This window comes from Tachyglossus aculeatus, chromosome 21 (genome assembly GCF_015852505.1).
Source record: "Tachyglossus aculeatus isolate mTacAcu1 chromosome 21, mTacAcu1.pri, whole genome shotgun sequence".
In the NCBI taxonomy this organism is placed as follows: domain Eukaryota; kingdom Metazoa; phylum Chordata; class Mammalia; order Monotremata; family Tachyglossidae; genus Tachyglossus; species Tachyglossus aculeatus.
In genome coordinates, this window is record NC_052086.1 from 47,178,320 (window position 1) to 47,202,245 (window position 23,926).

Sequence of the window (23,926 nt, forward strand, 5' to 3'; positions counted from 1 at the left end):
GAACAAAGCATTTAACAGAATGTTCTTCACTAAGTAACGTATATCCCAGGGACTCTGGAAAAGGTTTGCTTCCATTTTCACCAGAAGGCTCAGAACGTTTTGATTTTCGAGGCTGTCGAAGGATCACATAAATAGTAAGCCTCTGCTTTCTCAGAGTCTGCTAAGGAGCGTTCCCTGGATTCAAGCAATCTTCTAGGCTGCTTTCCAGACCAGATGGGAAACGAAGCATTTAAACTCTTGACATGCAATACAGAGGGTGAAAATCCCACCCCTCCCTGTCAAAATACAGTCACATTGTCTCAGAGGAAAGAGAGACTGAGATAAGCTTTAGAAAACAAATTAAAAATGATTTTTTTTCATCAGCAAAAATGCCCGGGTAAGGATTGCACAGCAACTTATAAAACAGCCTGATCCACAAACACCCACGTGCAAACAACTAGGGGAGGCGAAATTGCTAAGAAATCTCTTCTGTTTACCTCCTAGAGGGTTTGGCAACCGTTCGGGGTTGCAAGTAGTCAACAAAGAGAATCTCTTGTGCAAAATCAAAGTGACAATTTCCTGGCCCTTTGCGGATAAGGAAGCCCTCTGGTGGGGAGATGCACTGACCATCCAAAGAGACATGCACAATTTTGGCCTAGCAAAAAAACAAAAATAAAAAAATGGATTTTAGAAGACACAAATTGTTCCACCATTATCGTTACTACCTCACACCTGTTGAAAAAAAAGATGGCATTTTTGGGGTGACGTTTTCAGCACAGTTGGCATTATCCCAATTCCCTTTTTGTCTTCCCTCAATCTGCCATCAATCCGCCCATTCCCCCTTTCTTCCCAACTCCTGCCAAACTGGCTGTATTTGTTTGGCCAGGCCAAAGCTTGCTCCCCAATCCAATTCTTATAGTCGACTTGAACCTCTTCAGTCAATCAGTGGCATTTATTGATCACCTTGGGTCCATGCCTAATACTCTTCTAAGCCCTCAGTACAAATAGAGGAAAACATCATATACGAGGGAAGCAGCAGGGCTTGCGAATCAGAAGGACCTGGGTTCTACTAACAGCTCCACCACTTGTCTGCTGCGTGAGCTCGGACGAGTTACTTCACTGTGCCTCAGTTTCCTCATCTGTAAAACGCGTATCAAGACTGTGAGCCTCACGCGGTACAGGGACTGTGTCCAACCCGGAGCTTAGCAGAGTGGCCGGCACATGATAAGCGCTTAACGAACACCGTTAAAAAAAATCCATATGTGAATAGGTGCTGATGATAGGAATAAAACAAATATGTGCTAATGGAGACTGGGGGTTGACACAACTGTGGCGTTGGGAATTAAATGGGGGAGGGCTCCAGTGATGGCTATCCTCGGCCCCCCTTACCAACCAGAGCTCCAGGCTACCTCATGGGGAGCATTCACGGCTTCCTCTCCCCTCCGTGCCCGTAGGGAAGGAGCAGCAGCGGCTGAAGCCACAGCAGTGTGCGGCCTCTACAAAATGGACAGCGTCGGGAGTTTTGGGAAGGCCAAGCTGGCTACCGCACCTGTGGTAGCTTCCGTGGCTCTTGGGTAGTTGGACTGAGACCCGAGGTATCTGAAGCTCTGCCCCTTTAGCCAAAGGACCCAACTGCTCATTTTGTCCTCACTTCAAAAGTTTATTTTTGTCCTTTCCCTTTTAGGTTCTGGGAGTCAGAGGGACCTGGGTTCTAATTCTGCTTCCACCCCTTGTCGGCTGTGTGACTTGGGGCAAGTCACTTCGCTTCTCTGGGCCTCAGCTACCTCATCTGTAAAGTGGGGATTAAAACTGTGAGCCCTATGTGGCACAGGGATTGTATCCTACCCCACAGCTTAAGCACTTAACAAACACCATTTTTCCTCTAGACTGTAAGCTCATTGTGGGCAGGGAACGTGTCTACCAATTCTGTTACACCGTACTCGCCCAAGCGTGCTCTGCCCACAGTAAGCACTCGATAAATACAATAGAGTGATTGTGTTTTTATTGTTTCATCTTTCCTTACGCATCTGCCGGCTTCGTGTAGGAGGTAGGATTTTAGGATGGCTTCGAGGACGGGGAGGAGCTGTGATCTGAAGCCTTGAACTTGCTTCATTCAATCGTATTTATTGAGCACTTACTGTGTGCAGAGCACTGTACTAAGCGCTTGGGAAGTACAAGCTGGCAACATACAGAGACAGTGCCTGAAGCTGTGGCTCTTGACCCCACCATGGCTGTAGCAGTAGCGCCCGGCCAAAGCCTAATCTCCCCAACCCCCTGCCTTGCTCCGAGTTCAAGTCACACGTGTCTACTAACCCTTAATCTCCTTTCCCCGTTCGGTGCACTCCACAGAGAGAACTGCCTTAGCTTTTAGAGAAAATGATTAACTCTAATAGCCCCTTTTGCTCCACTTTTAATCTTTTAAAAAGTTATTTATTCTCATTTGTTTCCAGGACTAGAAGAACCTGATTCTGACTCACAGTATTTGAGTTCGCATTTACACTTTCTATTTTCATCGCAGTCCAATTTCGCGGCAATGGTAGGAGAGGGCAGCCAACGCCGTTATTTCCCAAATGAGAAAACCGACACTACATCAGTTAAGCGATCTGCCCAAGGTGCTGTCAGATTTCCGGAATTAACACTCAGGGCTCCTTTCTCCCGCTCGCCCGGCCCTCGGGCCTCTGGGTCAGACTGCAGAAGTAGCAAAGCATCCCTCTGCGGCCCTCCTTGATTGCAGTGAATCAGGGAACAGAAATGTTTGCTCTCTCTCCCCACGTTCCGTACTTCCCCCGTGACCTTTATGCCACTCCGTCTCCTACGTTCATCGACATTTCTCTGTGGTGTCCTCCTCGTTCATTCTGAAATCTGCGTTGTGTGGGAAGCTTTGAGCATGGGCAGAGGAGGGCCTGGAGATAGACGTGGCTTGGTCATCTGGGTCCATCCACCGTACACACCATCACCATCATCAATCGTATTTATTGAGCGCTTACTGTGTGCAGAGCGCTGTACTAAGCGCTTGGGAAGTACAAGTTGGCAACATGCTCGATTTGTGGGTTTAGAGGAGCACAACTGGATACGGTCCTAACTCCTCTTGCTTGGCTAAACCAAGTGCGACCTGGGGTGAGTCCAAGAATCACCTGGGTCACTTCTCGAAGAACGGCAAAAACTACCAATACAAACCGAAGGAGTAACTGACGGGTTAATCTCTGGTTTTTTTTTTGCATCTGGGGCATAAATAAGGATACACAACAACTATTATTATTATTACTACTACTAATAAGAAGAATAATGGTATTTCTTAAGTACTCACTAAGCGCCGAGCACTGTTCTAAGCACTATTCTGATCAGTTTGGACGCAGTGCCTGTCCTACAGGGCTCACAGTCTAAGTGGGAGGGGTGGATGCGTACTGCACCCCCATTTAACAGATGCTAGGAGACTAAGGCACAGAAAAGTTAGGTGACTTGGCCAAGGTCACACAGCTGGCAAGCGGTGCAGCCGGGATCGGAACCCAGGTCAGTGCTCTTTCCACTAGGCCACAGTGTTTCACATCATTGCTTATATCACACTGCTTACATCAGTGGCTTGGGTAATAATAGCTTCCATTAAAAAAACAAACAAACAACAAAAACCCAATTCCATTACCAGAGATGTGAAATTCAGCAGCCATGGAAAGCTAAGTCTGGTATCTTCACCTGGGTTGAACATGATATCTTGTAGGCTATGAGGGGACTTCGGCCAAAAAGTTCAGCAGCAGGAAATCAGCACAAATGGAAAACTCCCAAGACAGTGAGAAACTCATGCATGGGGTCTTGAGATGATGTTAGCACTTTTGGGGGTCTTTAGTTTATATCTGCTCCTTTGGAAGGAAAACAGCATCTTATCCCGCCTGCCATGGGATTGGGCATTTGAAAGTTCAGAAGGATTTATGCTGCTCTAGTAAAGCGGCTCCAGCCATTTATTAAAGCACTATTTCCACGAGAGACCACTGAACATTTCTGCTGGCGGGGCCGCTTTTCTTTAGCTTACCCCTCGATAGGTGTCCTCTGGAGATTTATTATAGTTCCAAAAGCGCAGCCCCGCAATGTTTTCAGCTTTATCAAAATGGACTGTGACCACGTGATCGTCTCCAGAAGAGAAGGGGACGAGCCACATATGTTCATCTTCCACTGTGATGTTAGTCCCATCTATTAACCTAAAAATACACAAAAAAACAATTCCATTGGCCCTGCTTTGGCGGGGGCATCTTTTATTATTGTTCCGCAATGGCCACGAGCCAGGCTACGGAGAGGCATCCGGATCAAATGAGCACTGGGCGGGAGAAAGCTCACAAATACACCACAAAACAGAGCCCCACGGGGGACAACCTGATTACCTTGTATCCACCCCAGTGCTTAGAACAGTGCTTGGCACATAGTAAGTATTTAACAAATATCATAATTCAGTGCTTAGTACAGTGCCTGGCACATAGTAAGCACTTAACAAATACCGTAATTTGAGGCTTCGTGGACCAGGGCAATACGCGAATCAATGTCCTGGAATTCTTCTCTAACAGTTCAGTACTACTGTCATTGTAGCACTTAATAAATGTCATTACATAAATGATGACATTACAAATGTCATCTCCCCCTCGTCCCCCTCTCCATCCCCCCATCTTACCTCCTTCCCTTCCCCACAGCACCTGTATATATGTATATATGTTTGTACATATTTATTACTCTTTTTATTTATTTATTTTACTTGTACATATCTATTCTATTTATTTTATTTTGTTCATACGTTTGGTTTTCTTCTGTCTCCCCCTTCTAGACTGTGAGCCCGCTGTTGGGTAGGGACCGTCTCTATAAGTTGCCAACTTGTCCTTCCCAAGCACTTAGTACAGTGCTCTGCACACAGTAAGCGCTCAATAAATATGACTGATTGATTGATTGATACTACTACTACTTCGCCTAAAAGAAAAAAACCCCTAAGGCAGCCATGCAGAGTGCAACAGTGATTCTTCAACTCTGGCAAGTACCACATGACACCAGTATTAATTTTCTCTGGCTCTCTCTAGCCTCCATCACCTCCTCCCAATCTCAACTCCTTCAGTATTCCCCCTCTACCGCTTTTCTATTAAGCCAGGAAACTCAGATTTCCTTACTAATATAGTTGTAGGCCTCTTCAAAGACAGGAAATTCCTTCTCTGACATGGGAAGCCATCCCCCTTTGAGATAAAATCTGACACCAGTTTGCAGGTATACAGAAACCACGCTGGCAATTTTAGCTGGAGATGAAGAATATCATATCGAGATGTATGCAAAGGGGCTTCCAAATAAGAGATAATTATCCAGGTTGGAAATTGGATACGGTTTTGAGGTAATTGCTGGATTTTTACATAAACTGTAATAGCAATAGGTTGGCAAGACAACATTTATAATTTGGCTCTTTGATGGGGTATCTCACAGCACAGGCTTCTATCAGATTATTAGCTCTAATTTACAGAATCAGAGGGTGTCTATCAAACAATAATTGTGGTTTTTACGAAGAGGCGGATACAATTTGATCAGACACTGCCCCTATCCCACATGGGGGCACACAATCTAAAGGGAGGGAGGACAAGTATTTAATCACCATTTTACAGAGGTGGAAACTGAGGTCCAATTAGACTTTAAGTGATTTACCTAAGGTCACCCAGCAGACAAGTGGCAGGGCCAGGATTAGGAGCCAGGTGACTTTCCTCTAAGCCACACTGTCAATTTTTTTTTATAATGGCATTTATTAAGCGCTTACTATGTGCAAAGCACTGTTCTAAGCGCTGGGGAGGTTACAAGGCCATCAGGTTGTCACACAGGGGGCTCACAGTCTTAACCTGATCACCTTGTATCCTCCCCAGAGCTTAGAACAGTGCTTTGCACATAGTAAGCACTTAATAAATGCCATTATTATTATTATTATTAATCCCCATTTTACAGAGGAGGTCACTGATTGGAGCAATATCACTTCCTTTAGAACTTGGGTTTTTCCTGGAAGCTTCCAATCCACCCACTGACCTAGTCCAACCTTAGTTTTGGAAATCTACATAATTCAACTAAGGTGAACCGGCTAGCGATCTTCATTCTGATCATGACAAACTGAATGAAGGGTCAAAGCATTTAGTCCTCTGGAAGGTGAGTCAGATATTTCTAAATTCTTAACCATTACCCTTCTAATCCGCTAGAAATAAAGCGGAGAGATTCTACATTGGTGGATCAGAAAACTGGGGCCCTCGATTCACATACTTATCTAAGGTCCTGGCATCGTCCACGTATTCTGGAAGGTCATTTAAATCTCTGGGTGATGCAGAAATCTCATCCGCGGTAATTGGCAGAGATTGGCCATCCTTTCCTACCACTTCAAGTCCCGTCAGGCCCAAATAATGTGAGTCACCCCATGACATGGTGAAATTGAGCTGAAGGCCTAAAAGAGAAATAAAAACTGCCAGTCAGTCCCTGGAGGCTCCAATGGGAATGTTCCTAAAATAGAAATGAACAGGTTAAGGATTCATAGCCTCCGCATCCTACCAAGTTCCAAACCCAGAACCTATCAACCAAACAGTTATTAAGGACCTGATTAAGTTGGAGTTAAACAGTAGAAAGTTTCTATTCCGAGGCAACTCTATTACTAATAATGGCATTTACTAAGCGCTTACTATATGCAAAGCACTGTTTTGTTTTCTGTCTATGTGTATATATGTTTGTACATATTTATTACTCTATTTATTTTACCCGTACATATTTATTATATTCATTTCATTTTGTTAATATGTTTTGTTTTGTTGTCTGTCTCCCCCCTTCTAGACTGTGAACCCGCTGATGAGTAGGGACCGTCTCTATATGTTGTCAACTTGTACTTCCCAAGCGCTTAGTCCAGTGCTCTGCAAACAGTAAGCGCTCAATAAATACGACTGAGTGAATGAATGAATGAACTCTCCTGTGAATTTAGGATACACAGGAAAAGACCTTTTTGAGGTTACCTCGTCTATTATCTTGTCCCCTGCCAGAAGTCACTAAATTACCACCAGAAAAATGGGTTTCCCCTTATTTCAGTAAAAGATTTTAGAGAAGCCTAGTGGAAAGAACACGGCCCTGGAAGTCTCAGAGGACCTGGGTTCTGATCTCGGCTCTACCACTTACCTGCTGTGTGACCGTGGGAAAGTCACTCAACTTCTCTGGGCCTCAGCTTCCTCATCTATAAAGTGGGGATTCATTATCTGTTCTCCTCCCTGCTTAGCTTGTGAGCACCATGTGAGTCAAGGGTTGGGTCTGACCTGATTATCTTATATCTACCCCAGTGCTTACAACAGCGCTTAGCACATAGTAATAGCTTAACAAATACCACTATTTTTACTACTATTACTGTTATTATTGAAGGAGGTCCCATAATCTACTACAGTTTAAACTCTTCCTGGAGAGGGTGGTGGTGGTAGTAATAGTGGTAGTATAATAATGATGATGGTATTTGTTAAGCGCTTACTATGTGCAAAGCACTGTTCTAAGCGCTGGGGAGGTTACAAGTTGATCAGTTTGTTCTGTGGGGGGCTCAGAGTTTTAATCCCCATTTTCCAGATGAGGGAACTGAGGCCCAGAGAAGTGAAGTGACTTGCCCAAAGTCACCCAGCTGACAGTTGGCGGAGCCGGGATTTGAACTCATGACCTCTGACTCCAAAGCCCGGGCTCTTTAGTAGAAGCAGCAGCCGCCATGGCATTTATTGAATATCTTCTTGATGTAGTACACTGGCACTAGGTCCTTGGGAAATACCTCCCTTGACCCCATAGCTCCCTCCAGCTATGGCCCCACCTCCCTCCTATCCTTCCTCTCCAAACTCCCCGAGCGAGTTGTCTAATAATAATAATAATAATGATGACGACATTTATTCAGCGCTTACTAAGTGCCAAGCACCGTTCTAAGCGCTGGGGAGGATACAAGGTGATCAGGTTGTCCGCCGGGGGGGCTCACAGTCTTAATCCCCATTTTACAGATGAGGTAACTGAGGCACGGAGAAGTGAAGTGACTTCCCCAAAGTCACACAGCTGACGATTGGTGGAGCCGGGATTTGAACCCATGACCTCTGACTCCAAAGCCCGGGCTGTTTCTGCCATGCTGCTTCTCCCGTAGCGGGTGTCTACACCCGCTGTTTCAAATTCCTCTCCTCCAATTTTCTCCTTGACCCCCTCCAATCTGGCTTCCGACCCCTTCGCTCCACAGAAATCACCTTCAAAGGTCACCAATGACCTCCTTCTTGCCAAATCCAACAGCTTTCCCTCCATCCCAATCCTCCTTGACCTCTCAGCTGCCTTCGACTCTTGTGGACCCCCCCCCTTCTCCTGGAAACTTTATCGAACCTTGGCTTCACTGACTCTGACCTCTCTTGGTTCTCATCTTACGTCTGCGGTCGTTCATTCTCAGACTCCTTCGCGGGCTCCTCCTCTGCCTCCCACCCCTAGCTGTGTGGAGTCCGGGGGGGGGGCGGGGGGTCCCCACAAGGTTCAGTTCTGGGTTCCCTTCTCTTCTCCATCTCCACCCACTCCCTTGGAGAACTCATTCGCTCCCAGGGCTTCAACTACCCCCTCTATGCGGACGATACCCAAATCTACATCTCTAGCCCTGATCTCTCTCCCTCTCACCAGGCTCACATCTCCTCCTGCTTTCAAGACGTCTCAGCTTGGATGGCCTCCCATCACCTCAAACTTAACACGTCCAAAACAAAACTCCGTATCTTCCCACCCAAACCCACCCTCCCCCCGACTTTCCCATCACTGTAGACGGCACCACCATCCTTCCTGTCTCACAAGCCCCTAACCTCGGTGTTATCCTTGACTCCTCTCCGTCATTCAACCCACATAGTCAATCCATCACTAAGTCCCACCTTCACAACATAGCTGAAGTCCACCCTTTCCTCTCCATCCAAACTGCCACCACATTAATACAGCCACTCATGCTATCCTGCCTGGATTACTGCATCAGCCTCCTTGCTGACCTCCTCGCCTCCTGTCTCTCCCCACTCCTGTCCACACTTCACTGTGCTGCCCTGATCATTCGTCTACAAAAACGTTCCGGATATGTCAAGCCGCTCCTCAGAACACTCCAGTGGTTGATTATCCACCTCTGCATCAAACAAAAACTCTTCCCCATTGACTTTAAAGCACTCCATCAACTTGCCCCCCACTACCTCACATCGCTTCTCTCCTTCTACCATCCAACCCGCACGCTTTGCTCCTCTAGTGCTAACCTTCTCACTGGGCCTCGATGGTACCTATCTTGCTGCCAACCCTAGCTTATGTCCCGCCTCTGGCGTGGAACGCTCTCCTTCCTCAAATCTGACGGAGAATTACTCTTCCCCTCTTCAAAGCCTTATTGAAGGCACAACTCCTCCAAGGGGCCTTCCCGGACTAAGCCCCACCTTTCCTCATCTCCAACTCCCTTCGGCGTCCCCCTGACTTGTTCCTTTGGCTCTTCCCCGGTCACAGCCCTACAGCACTTATGGACATATCCGTAATTTTATTTATCTGTATTCGTGTCCGTCTCCCCCGCTCTAGACTGTAAGCTTGTTGTGGGCAGGGGATGTGTCTGATTTTATTTTTTTATTGTAATAATAATAATAATGATGGCATTTGTTAGGCGCTTACTATCAATCAATCGTATTTATTTATCAATTAATACCGTATTTATCGTATTAATATCGTATTTATCAATTAATCGTATTACTATGTGCAAAGCACTGTTCTAAGCGCTGGGGGGGAGATACAAGGTGATCCGGTTTTCCCACGTGGGGCTCACAGTCTTACTCCCCATTTGACAGATGAGGTAACTGAGGCTTACAGAAGTTAAGTGACTTGTCCAAGGCCGCCATCATCATCAATCGTATTTATTGAGCGCTTACTGTGTGCAGAGCACTGTACTAAGTGCTTGGGAAGTACAAGTTGGCAACATATGGCCACACAGCAGACATGTGGCGGAGCCGGGATTGGAACCCATGACCTCTGACTCCCAAGCCCGGGCTCTTTCCACTGAGCCACACTGCTTCTCGTCTCTATATGTTGCCAACTTGTACTTCCCAAGTGCTTAGTACAGTGCTCTGCACACAGTAAGCGCTCAATAAATACAATTGATTGATTGATTGATTCTCAAAAAATGGTACTGTCCCAAGAGGCTAGTATAGTGTTCTCCGCACAGTAGAACAGTGCTTTGCACATAGTAAGCGCTTAATAAATGCCATCGGAAAGACAGTAAGCACTCAATACGCACAAGTGAATGAATGAATGAATGAACAAACTACAGTCTGTCTCCCCCTTCTAGACTGTGAGACCCTTGCTGGGTAGGGACCGTCTCTGTATGTTGCCGACTTGGACTTCCCAAGCGCTTAGTACAGTGCTCTGCACACAATAAGCGCTCAATCAATACGATTGAATGAATGAATGGAAAGGAGTGGGAGTTAAATGCGTCGAACAGAAAAATATTTACACTAGAGTGGTCACGGTAAATGACTGAATACACACATATGTGTTGAAGAGAGTATAAATGACTAGACCAAGCATGGGCTTGGGAATCAGAAGGTCACTGGCTCTAATCTCAGCTCCGCCATTTGTCTGCTGTGTGATCCTGGGCAAGTCACTTCACTTCTCTGTGCCTCCGTTACCTCATCTGTAAAATGGGGATTGAGACCGGGAGCCTCACATGGGACAGGGACGGTCTCCAACCCGATTTGCTTATATCCTCCCCAGTGCTTAGTACAGTGCCTGGCACGTAGTAAGTGCTTAACAAATGCCATTATTACTACTGTTGTTGCTGTTATTATGATTACGTAAATTCACAACTGCTCAAGTCACAGGAAGGGGATACTTTTGTACATATCTAGTCTATTTTTATTTTGTTAGTATGTTTGGTTTTGTTCTCTGTCTTCCCCTTTTAGACTGTAAGCCCACTGTTAGGTAGGGACTGTCTCTATATGTTGCCAATTTGTACTTCCCAAGTGCTTAGTACAGTGCTCTGCACATAGTACGCGCTCAATAAATACGATTGATGATGATGATGATGATGATACTGTTCCAAGTGTTGCAAATTTAATCAGATAAATCTTGCTGGAGGAAGCATGGCTTTAGGACGGCATTCCATTTTCCTACTAACCCCTCGTTTTCATTTAACCCCCTTCTAGACTGTGACCCCACTGTTGGGTCGGGACCGTCTCTATACATTGCCAACTTGTACTTCCCAAGCGCTTAGTCCAGTGCTCTGCACACAGTAAGTGCTCAATAAATACGATTGAATGAATGAATGAAAAGGAGTGGGAGTTAAATGTGTCAAAAAACAGAAAAATATTTACACTAGAGTGGTCATGGTAAATGACTATAAATGACTAGATCAAGCATGGGCTTGGGAATCAAAAGGTCACTAGTTCTAATCTCAGCTCCGCCATTTGTCTGCTGTGTGATCCTGGGCAAGTCACTTCACTTCTCTGTGCCTCCGTTACCTCATCTGTAAAATGGGGATTGAGACTGGGAGCCCAACATGGGACAGGGACGGTCTCCCACCCAATTTCCTTATACCCGCCCCAGTGCTTAGTACAGTGCCTGGCACATAGTAAGTGCTTTAACAAATGCCATTATTATTATTGTTGTTGCTGTTATTATGATTATGTAAATTCACAACTGCTCAAGTCACAGGAAGGGACGATGCTTATTTTACTTGTACATATCTAGTCTATTTATTTTATTTTGTTAGTATGTTTGGTTTTGTTCTCTGTCTTCCCCTTTTAGACTGTAAGCCCACTGTTAGGTAGGGACTGTCTCTATATGTTGCCAATTTGTACTTCCCAAGCGCTTAGTACAGTGCTCTGCACATAGTAAGCGCTCAATAAATACGATTGATGATGATGATGATGATGATACTGTTCCAAGTGTTGCAAATTTAATCAGAGAAATCTTGCCGGAGGAAGCGTGGCTTTAGGATGGCATTCCATTTTCCTACTAACCCCTCGTTTTCATTTAACCCCCTTCTAGACTGTGAGCCCACTGCTGGGTCGGGACCGTCTCTATACGTTGCCAACTTGTACTTCCCAAGCGCTTAGTCCAGTGCTCTGCACACAGTGAGCGCTCAATAAATACGCCTGATTGATCGATTGATTTAAACAATTGTTGCCACAACACAATTTTGAGAGAACATGGGAATTTGCAGGAAAGCAATTACCGTGCTGCTGGAGCAATGCAGGATCATGAAAAATCAGGGAGTGCTAGACTATCACCTGCAGACTGATATTCGTCGGTCAGTCAATCATATTTACTGAGCGCTTACGAAGTGCAGAGCACTTACTAAGCGCTTTGGAGAGTGCGATAGACACGACAGACAGACACATTCCCTGCCCACAACGAAATGAGACACTTTGATTCGGTAAGACAAGGAAACCAGGGAATTCCAATACCAAATCTGACCACAAATATCAACCAATACGAGAATTAAAGAGGACAGAAAACAAAAAAATGCAACAAGTCACACCTTCAAAGATGGCAGCCTGGCAGGCTTTCTACAAAACAGAGGTAAGTCACGGTCCTCTTTCAAGAAATGTATAATCTCTTTGCTGTTGCAGGGTGCGTCCTATAATCATCCCGTACTACCTCCACGGCTCCATCCGCAGAGAAGCAGCGTGGCTCAGTGGGAAGAGCCCGGGATTTGGAGTCAGAGGCCATGGGTTCAAATCCTGGCTCTGCCAATTGTCAGCTGGGTGACTCTGGGCAAGTCACTTCACTTATCTGTGCCTCAGTTCCCTCATCTGTAAAATGGGGGATTAAGACTGTGAGCCCCCCGTGGGACAACCTGATCACCTTGTAACCTCCCCAGCGCTTAGAACAGTGCTTTGCACATAGTAAGCACTTAATAAATGCCATTATTATTATTATCTTCTAATGTTTTCCCCAACCTTAATTTTAAGCGTTCTATTACGTCTTCTGGAAAATTATTCTAGTAGTAATAGTATTTGTTCTAATCCCGGCCCTGCCACTTGTCCACTCTGTGACCTTAGGCAAGTCACTTCACTTCTCTGGGCCTCACTTACCTCACCTGTAAAATGGGGATCGAGACTGTCTTCTGGAAAATTATTCTAGTAGTAATAGTATTTGTTCTAATCCCGGCCCTGCCACTTGTCCACTCTGTGACCTTGGGCAAGTGACTTCACTTCTCTGGGCCTCACTCACCTCATCTGTAAAATGGGGATCGAGACTGTGAGCTGCACGTGGGACAGGAACGGTGCCCAACCTGTTCTGCTTGTATCCACCCGGGCGCTTAGTACAGTGCCGGGCACAGCGTTAAGCACTTATCAAATACCATAATTTTATTATTAATAATAAGAGTTTACTACAGGCAGAGTACGGAACACTAGGTGGGAATTGGACACGGTCCCTGTCACTTGTGGTCGCATAATCTAAAATTTAAAAATCCTACACCGTGAGGGATCTGAATCTCCTGGATGTGTTAGCTTTCCGTGGGTGAAGTTTAATCATATTTGGAGGTGAATTCATACTTTCAGGCAAGCACTATATCATTTAGTCAATAACTGTAACTGAGTACTAATGGTGTCCTAAATGACTTAAACCCCTGCAAATGGCTAATGCATGCCCAGGGAACAATTTCCATCCCATCATGATTTAGCCTAATGCATCTCACCGTTCCAGTCTATTCTGATATCTGGCCTGAATTTCACCTCCCTTAATAGCATCCCGCTATTACTGGTTAAATAACTAGTTAAATAGCCCCTGCATTACTTAGTGAATATGCTTTGGAAATATTTATGGATTTTTAAAAAACCATTTTTTTGTACAAGTTCAAATACTTTAATCTTGTCTTCCAAAATTCTGCTGACCATTTTCATTCATCTTTCATCTTTATGGTGCCCGGTCACCTCCTAAAAATCTGGTGTTACGGGTGTCACCACAGCAAGGTCACTTATGACAGAAATGCCATTTCTTTATCCCTCACAAAGGCTTATTGAAATGCAGACTCAGACCTCCCGCAAAAAAAATCCCTAGTTATTTTCACAAGCAAAAAACTGAAATCATAGGTCCAGTTTTCTGCTCACCACTTCTAGGCCTCAGTTCTCCGTTTTACCCCATCTTTGCTATATCTTAGACTCACATTCATTTTCTTTCAGTTCATCAATTTTGAGGTTCATTTTATGATTTTTTTTCCCATATGGCTGTGGTCATTTTCTAGTCTTGGTCAGTATGTCGGCTCGATTCAGCCCTAAATTTAGGTTTATACACAAATTTTAAAAAATGATTTAATATGCCTTCAAAACTGTACCAGCTCTGATCTTAAATGAGATTTTCGGTATCAAATCTCACCTCCTCCTGTCAGACACCCTATTGATTAGAGTAGAATGTGAGTGATTAATGAGTGATACCATGGAGGATAACCATTAATTAGTCTTTGGTGCCACTATTGTATGCAGAATACTGGGTCAGATGGACCATATGCGCTTATGTTTAGGGAATTTTCTATGATGCCTATCCTAAATGCCCCCTGCTGCAATTTAAACATTTTTTTCCTATTATTCTGCTCTTCCTAAAAATAAAAAATCAATCAATTGTATTTTTTGAGCGCTTACTATGTGCAGAGCACTGTACTAAGCAATTGGGAGAGTACAGTAAAATAGAATGAGCAGAAACGCTCCCTGACCACAATGAGCTTACAGTGCAACATTATACAATATTATATAATATAATAACGTTACATATGTAATACCACACAATATATTATACTGTGCAATATATGTATATTTATAATTATAATTCTATTTTTTTTTACTAATGATGTGTGTATATCTATAATTTTATTTATTTATAATGACGCTACTGATGCTTGTTTAATTGGTTTGATGTCTGCCTCCCCTCTTCTAGACTGTGAGCCTGTTGTGGGTGCTTAGTACAAGTGCTTAGTACAGTGCTCTGCACACAGTAAGCGCTCAATAAACATGATTGAATGAATGAATGTGGGACAGAGACTGTGTCCGACCTGATGGTCATGTATCTAATCCACTGCTTAAGGTGGGGCTCGGTACATAGTAAACTTGTTGTGAGTAGGGAATGTGTCTGCCAACTCTGCTGTATTGCACTCTCCCAAGTGCTTATTACAGTGTTCTGCACAGAGGAAGCACTCAGTAAATACAGCTGATTGATTGATAGTACATTCTTAACAAATGCCATCATTAATAATGAGGAAATCAAGGTACGGAAAAGTTAAGGCCGGGGGCAGAACTGAGATCGGAACTCAGGTCTCCCGACTGCCAGCCGTGTTTCTTCCCTCTGGGCCATGCGGCCTCTCAAAACAATTTTTGACCCGTGCGGCAGTCCCATGTGCCTACCAAGATGAATTCCTTTTGTTAATGAAATTTCATGAGACTGAATCAAATTATGGAATCCAAATCAGCTAAAGGTCAGCTGTACAACAGCTACTACATTCCTTTCACCCGTTATTTGGTCATTCTATCCCAAACCCCATTTAGTTGATATGACATGACCTATACTTTATGGCCTCCTGGGCTGTTTTCTACATAGGGGTCTATTATTCCCTTGACATTTTCATGCATTCATTACTACAGTATAAATGAAGCTTCGGACGATAAATACATTCAACTAAACAGAAAATCTAGAAGTTTCCTACTATAGGGTGCTTGCTCCCTTCCAGTTCTCCAGGTTGTGTCTCAGCTAGGAATGCCAAACCTGAATTACAGGAGTAGGAGAGATTGTCCCAGAGGTCAAAAGAAACGTGGTTTTTTTTTTTTCAAACAAAATTCTATACAACTCTTAGGTTACCAAAGATGAGAGACTCTAATTTCATATTAGGAAAATTTCCCAAAAGTACTTACATGCTCCGGTATAGATCCCCGGTTCTGGGGTTGTGAACTCTGGCAAAGGATTGAATACTGGCTCCTGATCCTGAATCTAATGAAGAAACAGAGGAGACATAACGTCCTCCTGATGACGATACCAACCACCTTAAATTCAAGTACGACTCGACAACACACTGACCGATTAAAGTCCATAAATCTCAACCTTCACCTCCGTGGAAGGGATCTTGAGTTACCTGGTACAATCAAAAACTTTAGAGGTTAAGCGCCTCAATTAATCGCTCATCAATCAATCAATCAATCGTATTTATTGAGCGCTTACTATGTGCAGAGCACTGTACTAAGCGCTTAGCATCGATCCATCGGTGGCGTTTAGCGTGCGCTTACCATGAGCAGAGCACTGTATTAAGTGCTCGGGAGAGTACCTCATCTGTAAAACGGGGATGAAGACTGTGAGCCCCAAGTGGGACAAACTAATAACCTTGTATCTATCCCAGCACTTAGAACAGTGCTTGGCACATAGTAAGCGCTTAACAAACACCAACATTATTATTATTACAATACAAAAGAGTTGGTAGACACATTCCCTGCCCACAGTGAGCTTAAAGTCGAGAAGGGGAGATACTGGTGGAAATACTTTACGGATATGTACATAAGGGCGGTGGGGTGAGAGTGGGGTGAACACCAGAAGCCCAGAGGACACGGATCCAGGTACATACATGATGCAGAAGGGAGGGACTGTCTCTATATGTTGCTAACTTGAATTTCCCAAGCGCTTAATACAGTGCTCTGCACACAGTAAGCGCTCAATAAATATGACTAAATGAATGAGAGGGAGTCAGGGGAAAGAGGGCTTAATCCGGGAAGCACGTGTTCACCAATATACTAAACATTTAGGTGAGTACAACGAAAGTGAAACATATGGCCCTCGCCTCCAAGGAGCCTATAATCTAATGAGGACGTTGCATAATGTATTTACAGTTAGAGGAAGGATAAAGATACAACTGGACGAAGGACAGTAACGGAAGATGGATAAGAGAGTAAATGCAGGAGTAAGTAAAATACAAGAATGGATAAAAACACAAGCACCACGGTTGGGTGTATGTAGCTAAATGCTAAGGTATACGGTTGAATTCGGTCCTTGGACGTGGTGCGATTTCAGGAGGGTTCTGAAAGCTGGAGAAAGTTGTGGTTTTAATGGATTTGAAGATGGGGAGGGAGCCCCAGCTGGGGTGAGAGGACGGAGAGGAGGCAAGAGGCCTACTTGATCGTCTCTTATCCGTAAGCCCGCCTGGGTAAAAGGCCTCTCGTCTCCCTCTCCGTCGGCGGTTCTCGGTCTCTTCAGCTCTTCCTCGTATCTCAGAGAGGACACGCTTTCAACATCGATATCGTCAAATGTCTCATCAGAACAGAATATGGCTTCGAGTATATCATCATCCGTTGTGAATAATATAGTATCGCCAAACTGCTCGGGGGCTGGAAGATATTAAGCAAAGAAGGACGACTCGGAATTTTCAAATCAAAAAAGGAACATTATGCCAAAGCCCTCCACCAGATGATGTTTCTAGCGCAGGGCAGGCCCATTACTCCTGGCTTTGGTTAATAGACTCTCATTTCCCTGCAAAACAAATAATAATAATGGTATTTGTTAAGAGTTTACTATGTGCAAAGCACTGTTCTAAGCGCTGGAATACAAGTGTAAGGAACAGAGGGCCATTCAAAGTGTGTCTTTAAAGCACTTTGTATTAGATCCCAAAATGGCAACAAAAAGAAAATATGCTCCTTTATTTCCGCTTTGAAAGGATCAAGGATAGGTCAGAAAATGTATGTTCTTTCATATTATATATTATATATATAATATATATATATAAAAAAAATATATATATATATATATTTATAAGGAGAAGCAGCGTGGCTCAGTGGAAAGAGCGCGGGCTTTGGAGTCAGAGATCATGGGTTCGAATCCCGACTCCACCACATGTCTGCTGTGTGACCTTGGGCAAGTCACTTAACTTCTCTGAGCCTCAGTTACCTCATCTGTAAAATGGGGATTAAGACTGTGAGCCTCACGTGGGACAACTTGATCACCTTGTAACCCCCCCAGCGCTTAGAACAGTGCTCTGCGCATAGTAAGCGCTTAACAAATGCCACTGTTATTATTATATGGGGATATCACACAGAATATTTAACAAGTAAGGTGTGGAATGGACATGGTTAAAATTGTGGGGTCGGTCAATTACCGTTAGTCCGACACCATACCTCCTGACAATGTTCCCGAAGCCTTGGCAATTTCTCCTTTAAAGATGCACTGTTTATCGAGTAGCATTGTGATGTCTTTCACGCCTCGAAAAGAGTGTATCCGTGATTTATTGTAATTCCAAATCCTAATCATGGCTACTTGGCAAGGATCCGCAAAGTCGACGTAGATAAAGTGAGACTTGCTGGGCGTGAAAGGTGCTAGCCAGAGATGCATGTCGTCCTGGGTCCTATAAACCCCATCCGTTAAGTTGGATACCACCCTGGGATCTTTGCCGTAGACCGGTAAAATATTAATATCAGGGGGTTTGGCTTTGATATTGGAAATCCGCACTGGCTCTCCCTTGGAACTAAAAATTTCAATCCCATTGAGGCCAACGTAGTGCCTGTCTCCCCAGGTTGATCTGATGTCAATAATTAGGTGCTGCCCATACGGTAAGACCGGAATTTTAAAATCACTCCCGTCATCATTCTCCGAGGTGTAATCTTCCTGCCCTCTTAACGGTTCCTCTGGATTTGTCTGTTTTATCGACTGCTGTTCCCCCAGCCTGCTGATCTTCTGCTGCTGGAGGAACTCGTCAAAGATATCTCCCTGGAATTCCATGTTGGAAATGCGCCCCCGGTGAGAACGATTGAACTCGTTGAGGGAATTCCAAGATTCCTGGAGGGTGTGTTCCTGTTCGTTCCGCCACCTGGTTCTAAATGCCTTTGTGGACTTGACAGGAGAGGTGTCATCTAGAAATAAAAAGAAAGTAAAGCTGGAGGGTCTGTTGCTTAAACACGAGGAAATGTTGTAATCTTTCGAGTCCCAGTGAGTGCATTCGGTTCTAGAGCAGCTGCTACTTTGCTTTCCCCAACCTGGATTACTGCTTTCCAGATTTTGTCATTAAACACGTAGAATAACCTCAGCAAAACGTGCGAAAATTATTTCATATGCTCTGACATACGATAACTATTTTAAAGATGAGCTGCAACCCTTAGAAAAGAAAGGAAATAGCGGCTTCAAGAAAACCTAACAGCCTCCTTTCTGGGGCTCCTGGAAATCATATGATAATAAACAGGCAAAATATTAGTTTCCAATGCGTGGTTCCTGACGATGGTATAGGCTTGGACATTATTTTTCCAGGCTGTTCGATGTCAATATTGACATTTCTGGACATTGGCTGTTGTTTGGCTTCACCTGTACGGAGAGTGGGACTTAAAAGGACAATTAAGTGTGCCCTCCTAACAGACCTTCAGGAAAATGGCAGGGCAACTAGAAGATGGACCACCTGATTCTCAGAGTGGTGCTCTTTCCCAAGAGTCACAGATATGCAGAAGGGACATGCAGGAGAAGAAGGCGGTGGCCGCCACCATCACGATGACGACAATGACAATGACGACGACGGCAGTCCGCGGCGGGACTATATATCTATATAGATATATATAGATATATATCTCTATATACATATATATCTATATATCTATATAGATAGATAGATATAGATACATATCTCTATATACATATATACATATATATACATATATACAGGTAGATATAGTTCTATAGATATATATAGATATATAGATATATCTATATATATATATATACAGGTAGACATAGTTCTATAGATATATATAGATAGATATAGATATATCTATAGAACTATGTCGGCCTGTATATATGTATATATGTTTGTACATATTTATTACTCTATTTTTTAATTTATTTTATATATATATATAGAACTATGTCTACCTGTATATATGTATATATGTTTGTACATATTTATTACTCTATTTTTTAATTTATTTTACTTGTACATATCTATTCTATTTATTTTATTTTGTTAATATGTTTGGTTTTGTTCTCTGTCTCCCCCTTCTAGACTGTGAGCCCACTGTTGGGTAGGGACTGTCTCTATATGTTGCCACCTTGTACTTCCCAAGCGCTTAGTCCAGTGCTCTGCACACAGTGAGCGCTCAATAAATACAATTGATTGATTGATTGATTGAGACAAATTTGGCATGGCTGAAACAGAAGACATTTTGATGCCAAATTCTCCCCGTCCTATACCAGGAGTTCCTTAATTTCTTATTTGGCAAACTGAATAACACCTATCCTAAAAAAAAAAAAAAGCCTCCCTTGACACCATGGCAAGCTGCAGTTACCACCCCATCTCCCTCCTATCATTTTTAAACTCCTTGAAGAAGTTGTTCACATCAGCTGCCTTTACTTCCTCTTCTTGACCTCTGACAATGGGGCTCCCTCCCCACTCACTCCATAGAAACTACCCTCTCGAAAGTCACTAGTGACCTTCCTCCTAAATCCAATAGCTCCTACTCCATCCTAATCCTCCTAGATCTCTCAGCTGTCTTCAACATTACGAACCAGCCCCTTTCCCTGGAAACGCCCGGCTTCACCAGGCACTGTCCTTTTCTGGTTCTCCTCCGATCTCTCTGGCCGCTCATTCCCAGTCTCTTTCGCAGACTCCTCCTCTGCTTCACATCCCCTAATTGTAAGAGCCTCTCAAGGCTCAGTTCCGGATCCCCTTCTGTTCTCCACCTACACCCACTCCCTTGGAGAACTCACTCACTCCCACGATTTCAACTCCTTTCTCTACATGGATGATTCCCCAATCCACCCCCCTAGCCCTAACCTCTCTCCTTCTCTGCAGTCCTGCATTTCCTCCATCCTTCGGGATGTCTCTTTTTGGATGTCCCACTGACACCTCCAACTTAACATGTCTGAAACAGAACTCCTCATCTTCCCACCCAAACTCTGTCTTTCCCTTGACTTTCCCATTACTTTAAGCAACACCACTATCTTCCCTGCCTCACAAGCCCACAGCCATGTCACTATCCTCATCTCCACCTCTGCATCAAACCATTCCTTACCGTCGGCTTTAAAGCACTTAGCTCTTTCCTTCCTATCTTATTTCACTGATCTCTTACTACAACCCAAAAAGCACACTTTGCTCTTCTGATAACTGGGGTATTTGTGAAGCGCTTACTATGTGCCAAGCACTGTACTAAGCACAAGATAGTCAAGCCCCACACAGGGCTCAGTCTAAGCGGAAGAACAGGTGTTGAATCTTCATTTTGTATATGAGGGAACTGAGGCACAGAAAAGTTAAGTGACTTGCCCGTGGTCATTCAGTGGTAAATGGTGGAGCTGGGATAAGAACCCAGGTCCTCTGATTCCCTGGCCCAATTTAGGCCATGCTGCTTCTAAAGCCAACCCACTCTCTGAAATTCAATCTCATATATCTTGCCATCGACCCTTGCCCAAATAATAATAATAATAATAATAATGATTGTAGCATTTATTAAGCGCTTACTATGTGCAAAGCACTGTTCTAAGCGCTAGGGAGGTTATGAGGTGATCAGGTTGTCCCTCGGGGGGCTCACAGTCTTCATCCCCATTTTACAGATGAGGTAACTGAGGTCCAGAGAAGTGAAGTGACTTGCCCAAAGTCACACAGCTGACAACTGGCAGAGCCGGGATTTGAACCCATGACCTCTGACTCCAAAGTCCGGGCTCTTTCCACTGAGCCACACTGCTTCTCCTCACTGAGGCCTGGAATTCTCTCTCCACTCATATCTGACAATAGACCGTCTCTATATGTTGCCAACTTGGACTTCCCAAGCGCTTAGTACAGTGCTCTGCACACAGTAAGCGCTCAATAAATACGATTGAATGAATGAATGAATGAATTTGGGGTCAGCTTCCTCATCTTGTTCCATCAACTTGAACATGATAGGCGATATTGAGTAGGTGAAGGTGAGCTTGAACGGTCGACTTCGTCTAGCCACACGGCCATGCTGAGAAGCAGTGTGGTCCAGTGGAGAGAGTACGGGCCTCGGAGTCAGAAGGACCTGGGTTCTAATCCTGACTCTGCTACATCTTCTGGGTGACCTTAACTTCTCTGTGTCTCAGGTACCTCATCTGTAAAATGGGGATGGAGACTGTGAGCCCTCTGTGGAACATGGACGTGTCCAATCTGATTAGCATGTCTGCCCCGGCGCTTAGTACAGTGCCTGGTACACCATAAGTGCTTAACAAATGCCATTAAAAAAAATTCTCAACTTTCGTGGGAGAAGGGGGTGGTTTAATAAGGAATCAGAAAGAGGGGGCAGACGCAAAGCTAGACCCCAAAGACGGACCATTCTTGATGCCCAGCTAGGTACTACCTCTGCAGGTGATGTTGTTCGTATTATATGTTGCCCACCTGTACTTCCCAAGCGCTTAGTACAGTGCCTGGTACACCATAAGTGCTTAACAAATGCCATTAAAAAAAATTCTCAACTTTCGTGCGAGAAGGGAGTGGTTTAATAAGGAATCAGAAAGAGGGGGCAGACGCAAAGCTAGACCCCAAAGACGGACCGTTCTTGATGCCCAGCTAGGTACTACCTCTGCAGGTGATGCTGTTCGTATTATATGTTGCCCACTTGTACTTCCCAAGCGCTTAGTACAGTGCCTGGTACACCATAAGTGCTTAACAAATGCCATTAAAAAAAATTCTCAACTTTCGTGGGAGAAGGGAGTGGTTTAATAAGGAATCAGAAAGAGGGGGCAGACGCAAAGCTAGACCCCAAAGATGGACCGTTCTTGATGCCCAGCTAGGTACTACCTCTGCAGGTGATGTTGTTCGTATTATATGTTGCCCACTTGTACTTCCCAAGCGCTTAGTACAGTGCTCTGCACACAGTAGTGCTCAGTAAATACGACTGAATTGAATGAATGTGAAGACTGCAAGATTTCTCCTACTCCTCTTTTCCTTTCCCACTCAACAACCCCTCAGCCCCACAGCCCTTCTGCACAAATCCTCACACGCTGCCATTCTCCTGTCCGTAATTGCTTTTATTATTATTATTAGTAGTAGTATTAATAAAAATAATAATAATTATGGTACTTGCTAAGTGCTTATTATGTGCCAAGCACTGTTCTAAGCACTGGGGTAGATACAAGTTAATCAGGTTGGACACAGTCCCTGCCCCACATAATAATAATAATGTTGGTATTTGTTAAGCGCTTACTATGTGCCAAGCACTGTTCTAAGCACTGGTGGGGATACAAGGTGATCAGGTTGTCCCATGTGGGGCTCACAGTCTTCATCCCCATTTGACAGATGAGGGAACTGAGGCCTAGAGAAGTGAAGTGACTTGCCCAAGGTCACACAGCTGACAAGGGGTGGAGCTGGGATTAGAACCCACGACCTCTGGCTCCCCAGACCGTGCTCTTTCCACTGAGCCACGCTGCTTCTCTTTCTTACCCCCATTTTACGGATGAGGTACAGAGAAGATAAGCGACTTGCCCAAGGTCACACAGCAGACATGTGGCAGATTCAGGATTAGAACCCAGGTCCTTCTGACTCCCAGGCACAAATCCCTCCCAGTAGAGGGATCTGAACCCTCTACTAAGCTAATGCTTCTCCATTTTAATACCTTTAGACTGTAAGCTTTTTGTGGGCTAGGATTGTGCCTACCAACTATATTGTGAAGTACATTCATTCAATAGTATTTGTTGAGCGCTTACTGTGTGCAGAGCACTGTACTAAGCGCTTGGGAAGTCCAAGTTGGCAACATATAGAGACGGTCCCTACCCAACAGTGGGCTCACAGTCTAGAAGGGGGAGACAGACAACAAAACCAAACCTGTGGTCAGGTGTCAAGTCATCAGAATAAATAGAATAATAATAATAGTAATTGTGGTATTTGTTAAGTGCTGACTATGTGCCAGGCACTGTACTAAGTGCTGGGGTGGATACAAGCAAATCAGGTTGAACAAAGTCCCCATCCCTCATGGGACTCAAGGTCTCAATCCCCATTTTACAGATGGGGTAACTGAGGCACAGAGAA

The 23,926-nt window shown here is 44.3% G+C and overlaps 1 protein-coding gene across 3 annotated transcripts in view; it reads right to left on the bottom strand.

Moving 5' to 3' along the window:
* The window catches only part of LOC119942307 (katanin interacting protein), a 174,122-nt gene that overhangs the window by 24,224 nt on the left and 125,972 nt on the right, over positions 1 to 23,926 (bottom strand). For all 3 annotated transcript variants that reach the window (XM_038763019.1, XM_038763018.1, XM_038763017.1), the window contains exons 17-22: positions 18,090 to 18,821; positions 17,095 to 17,306; positions 15,849 to 15,924; positions 6,235 to 6,412; positions 4,004 to 4,169; positions 477 to 634 (exon numbers count right to left, since the gene is read on the bottom strand). In XM_038763019.1, coding sequence (XP_038618947.1) covers positions 477 to 634; positions 4,004 to 4,169; positions 6,235 to 6,412; positions 15,849 to 15,924; positions 17,095 to 17,306; positions 18,090 to 18,821 — 1,522 coding nt within the window. The remainder of the gene's footprint in view (positions 1 to 476; positions 635 to 4,003; positions 4,170 to 6,234; positions 6,413 to 15,848; positions 15,925 to 17,094; positions 17,307 to 18,089; positions 18,822 to 23,926) is intronic.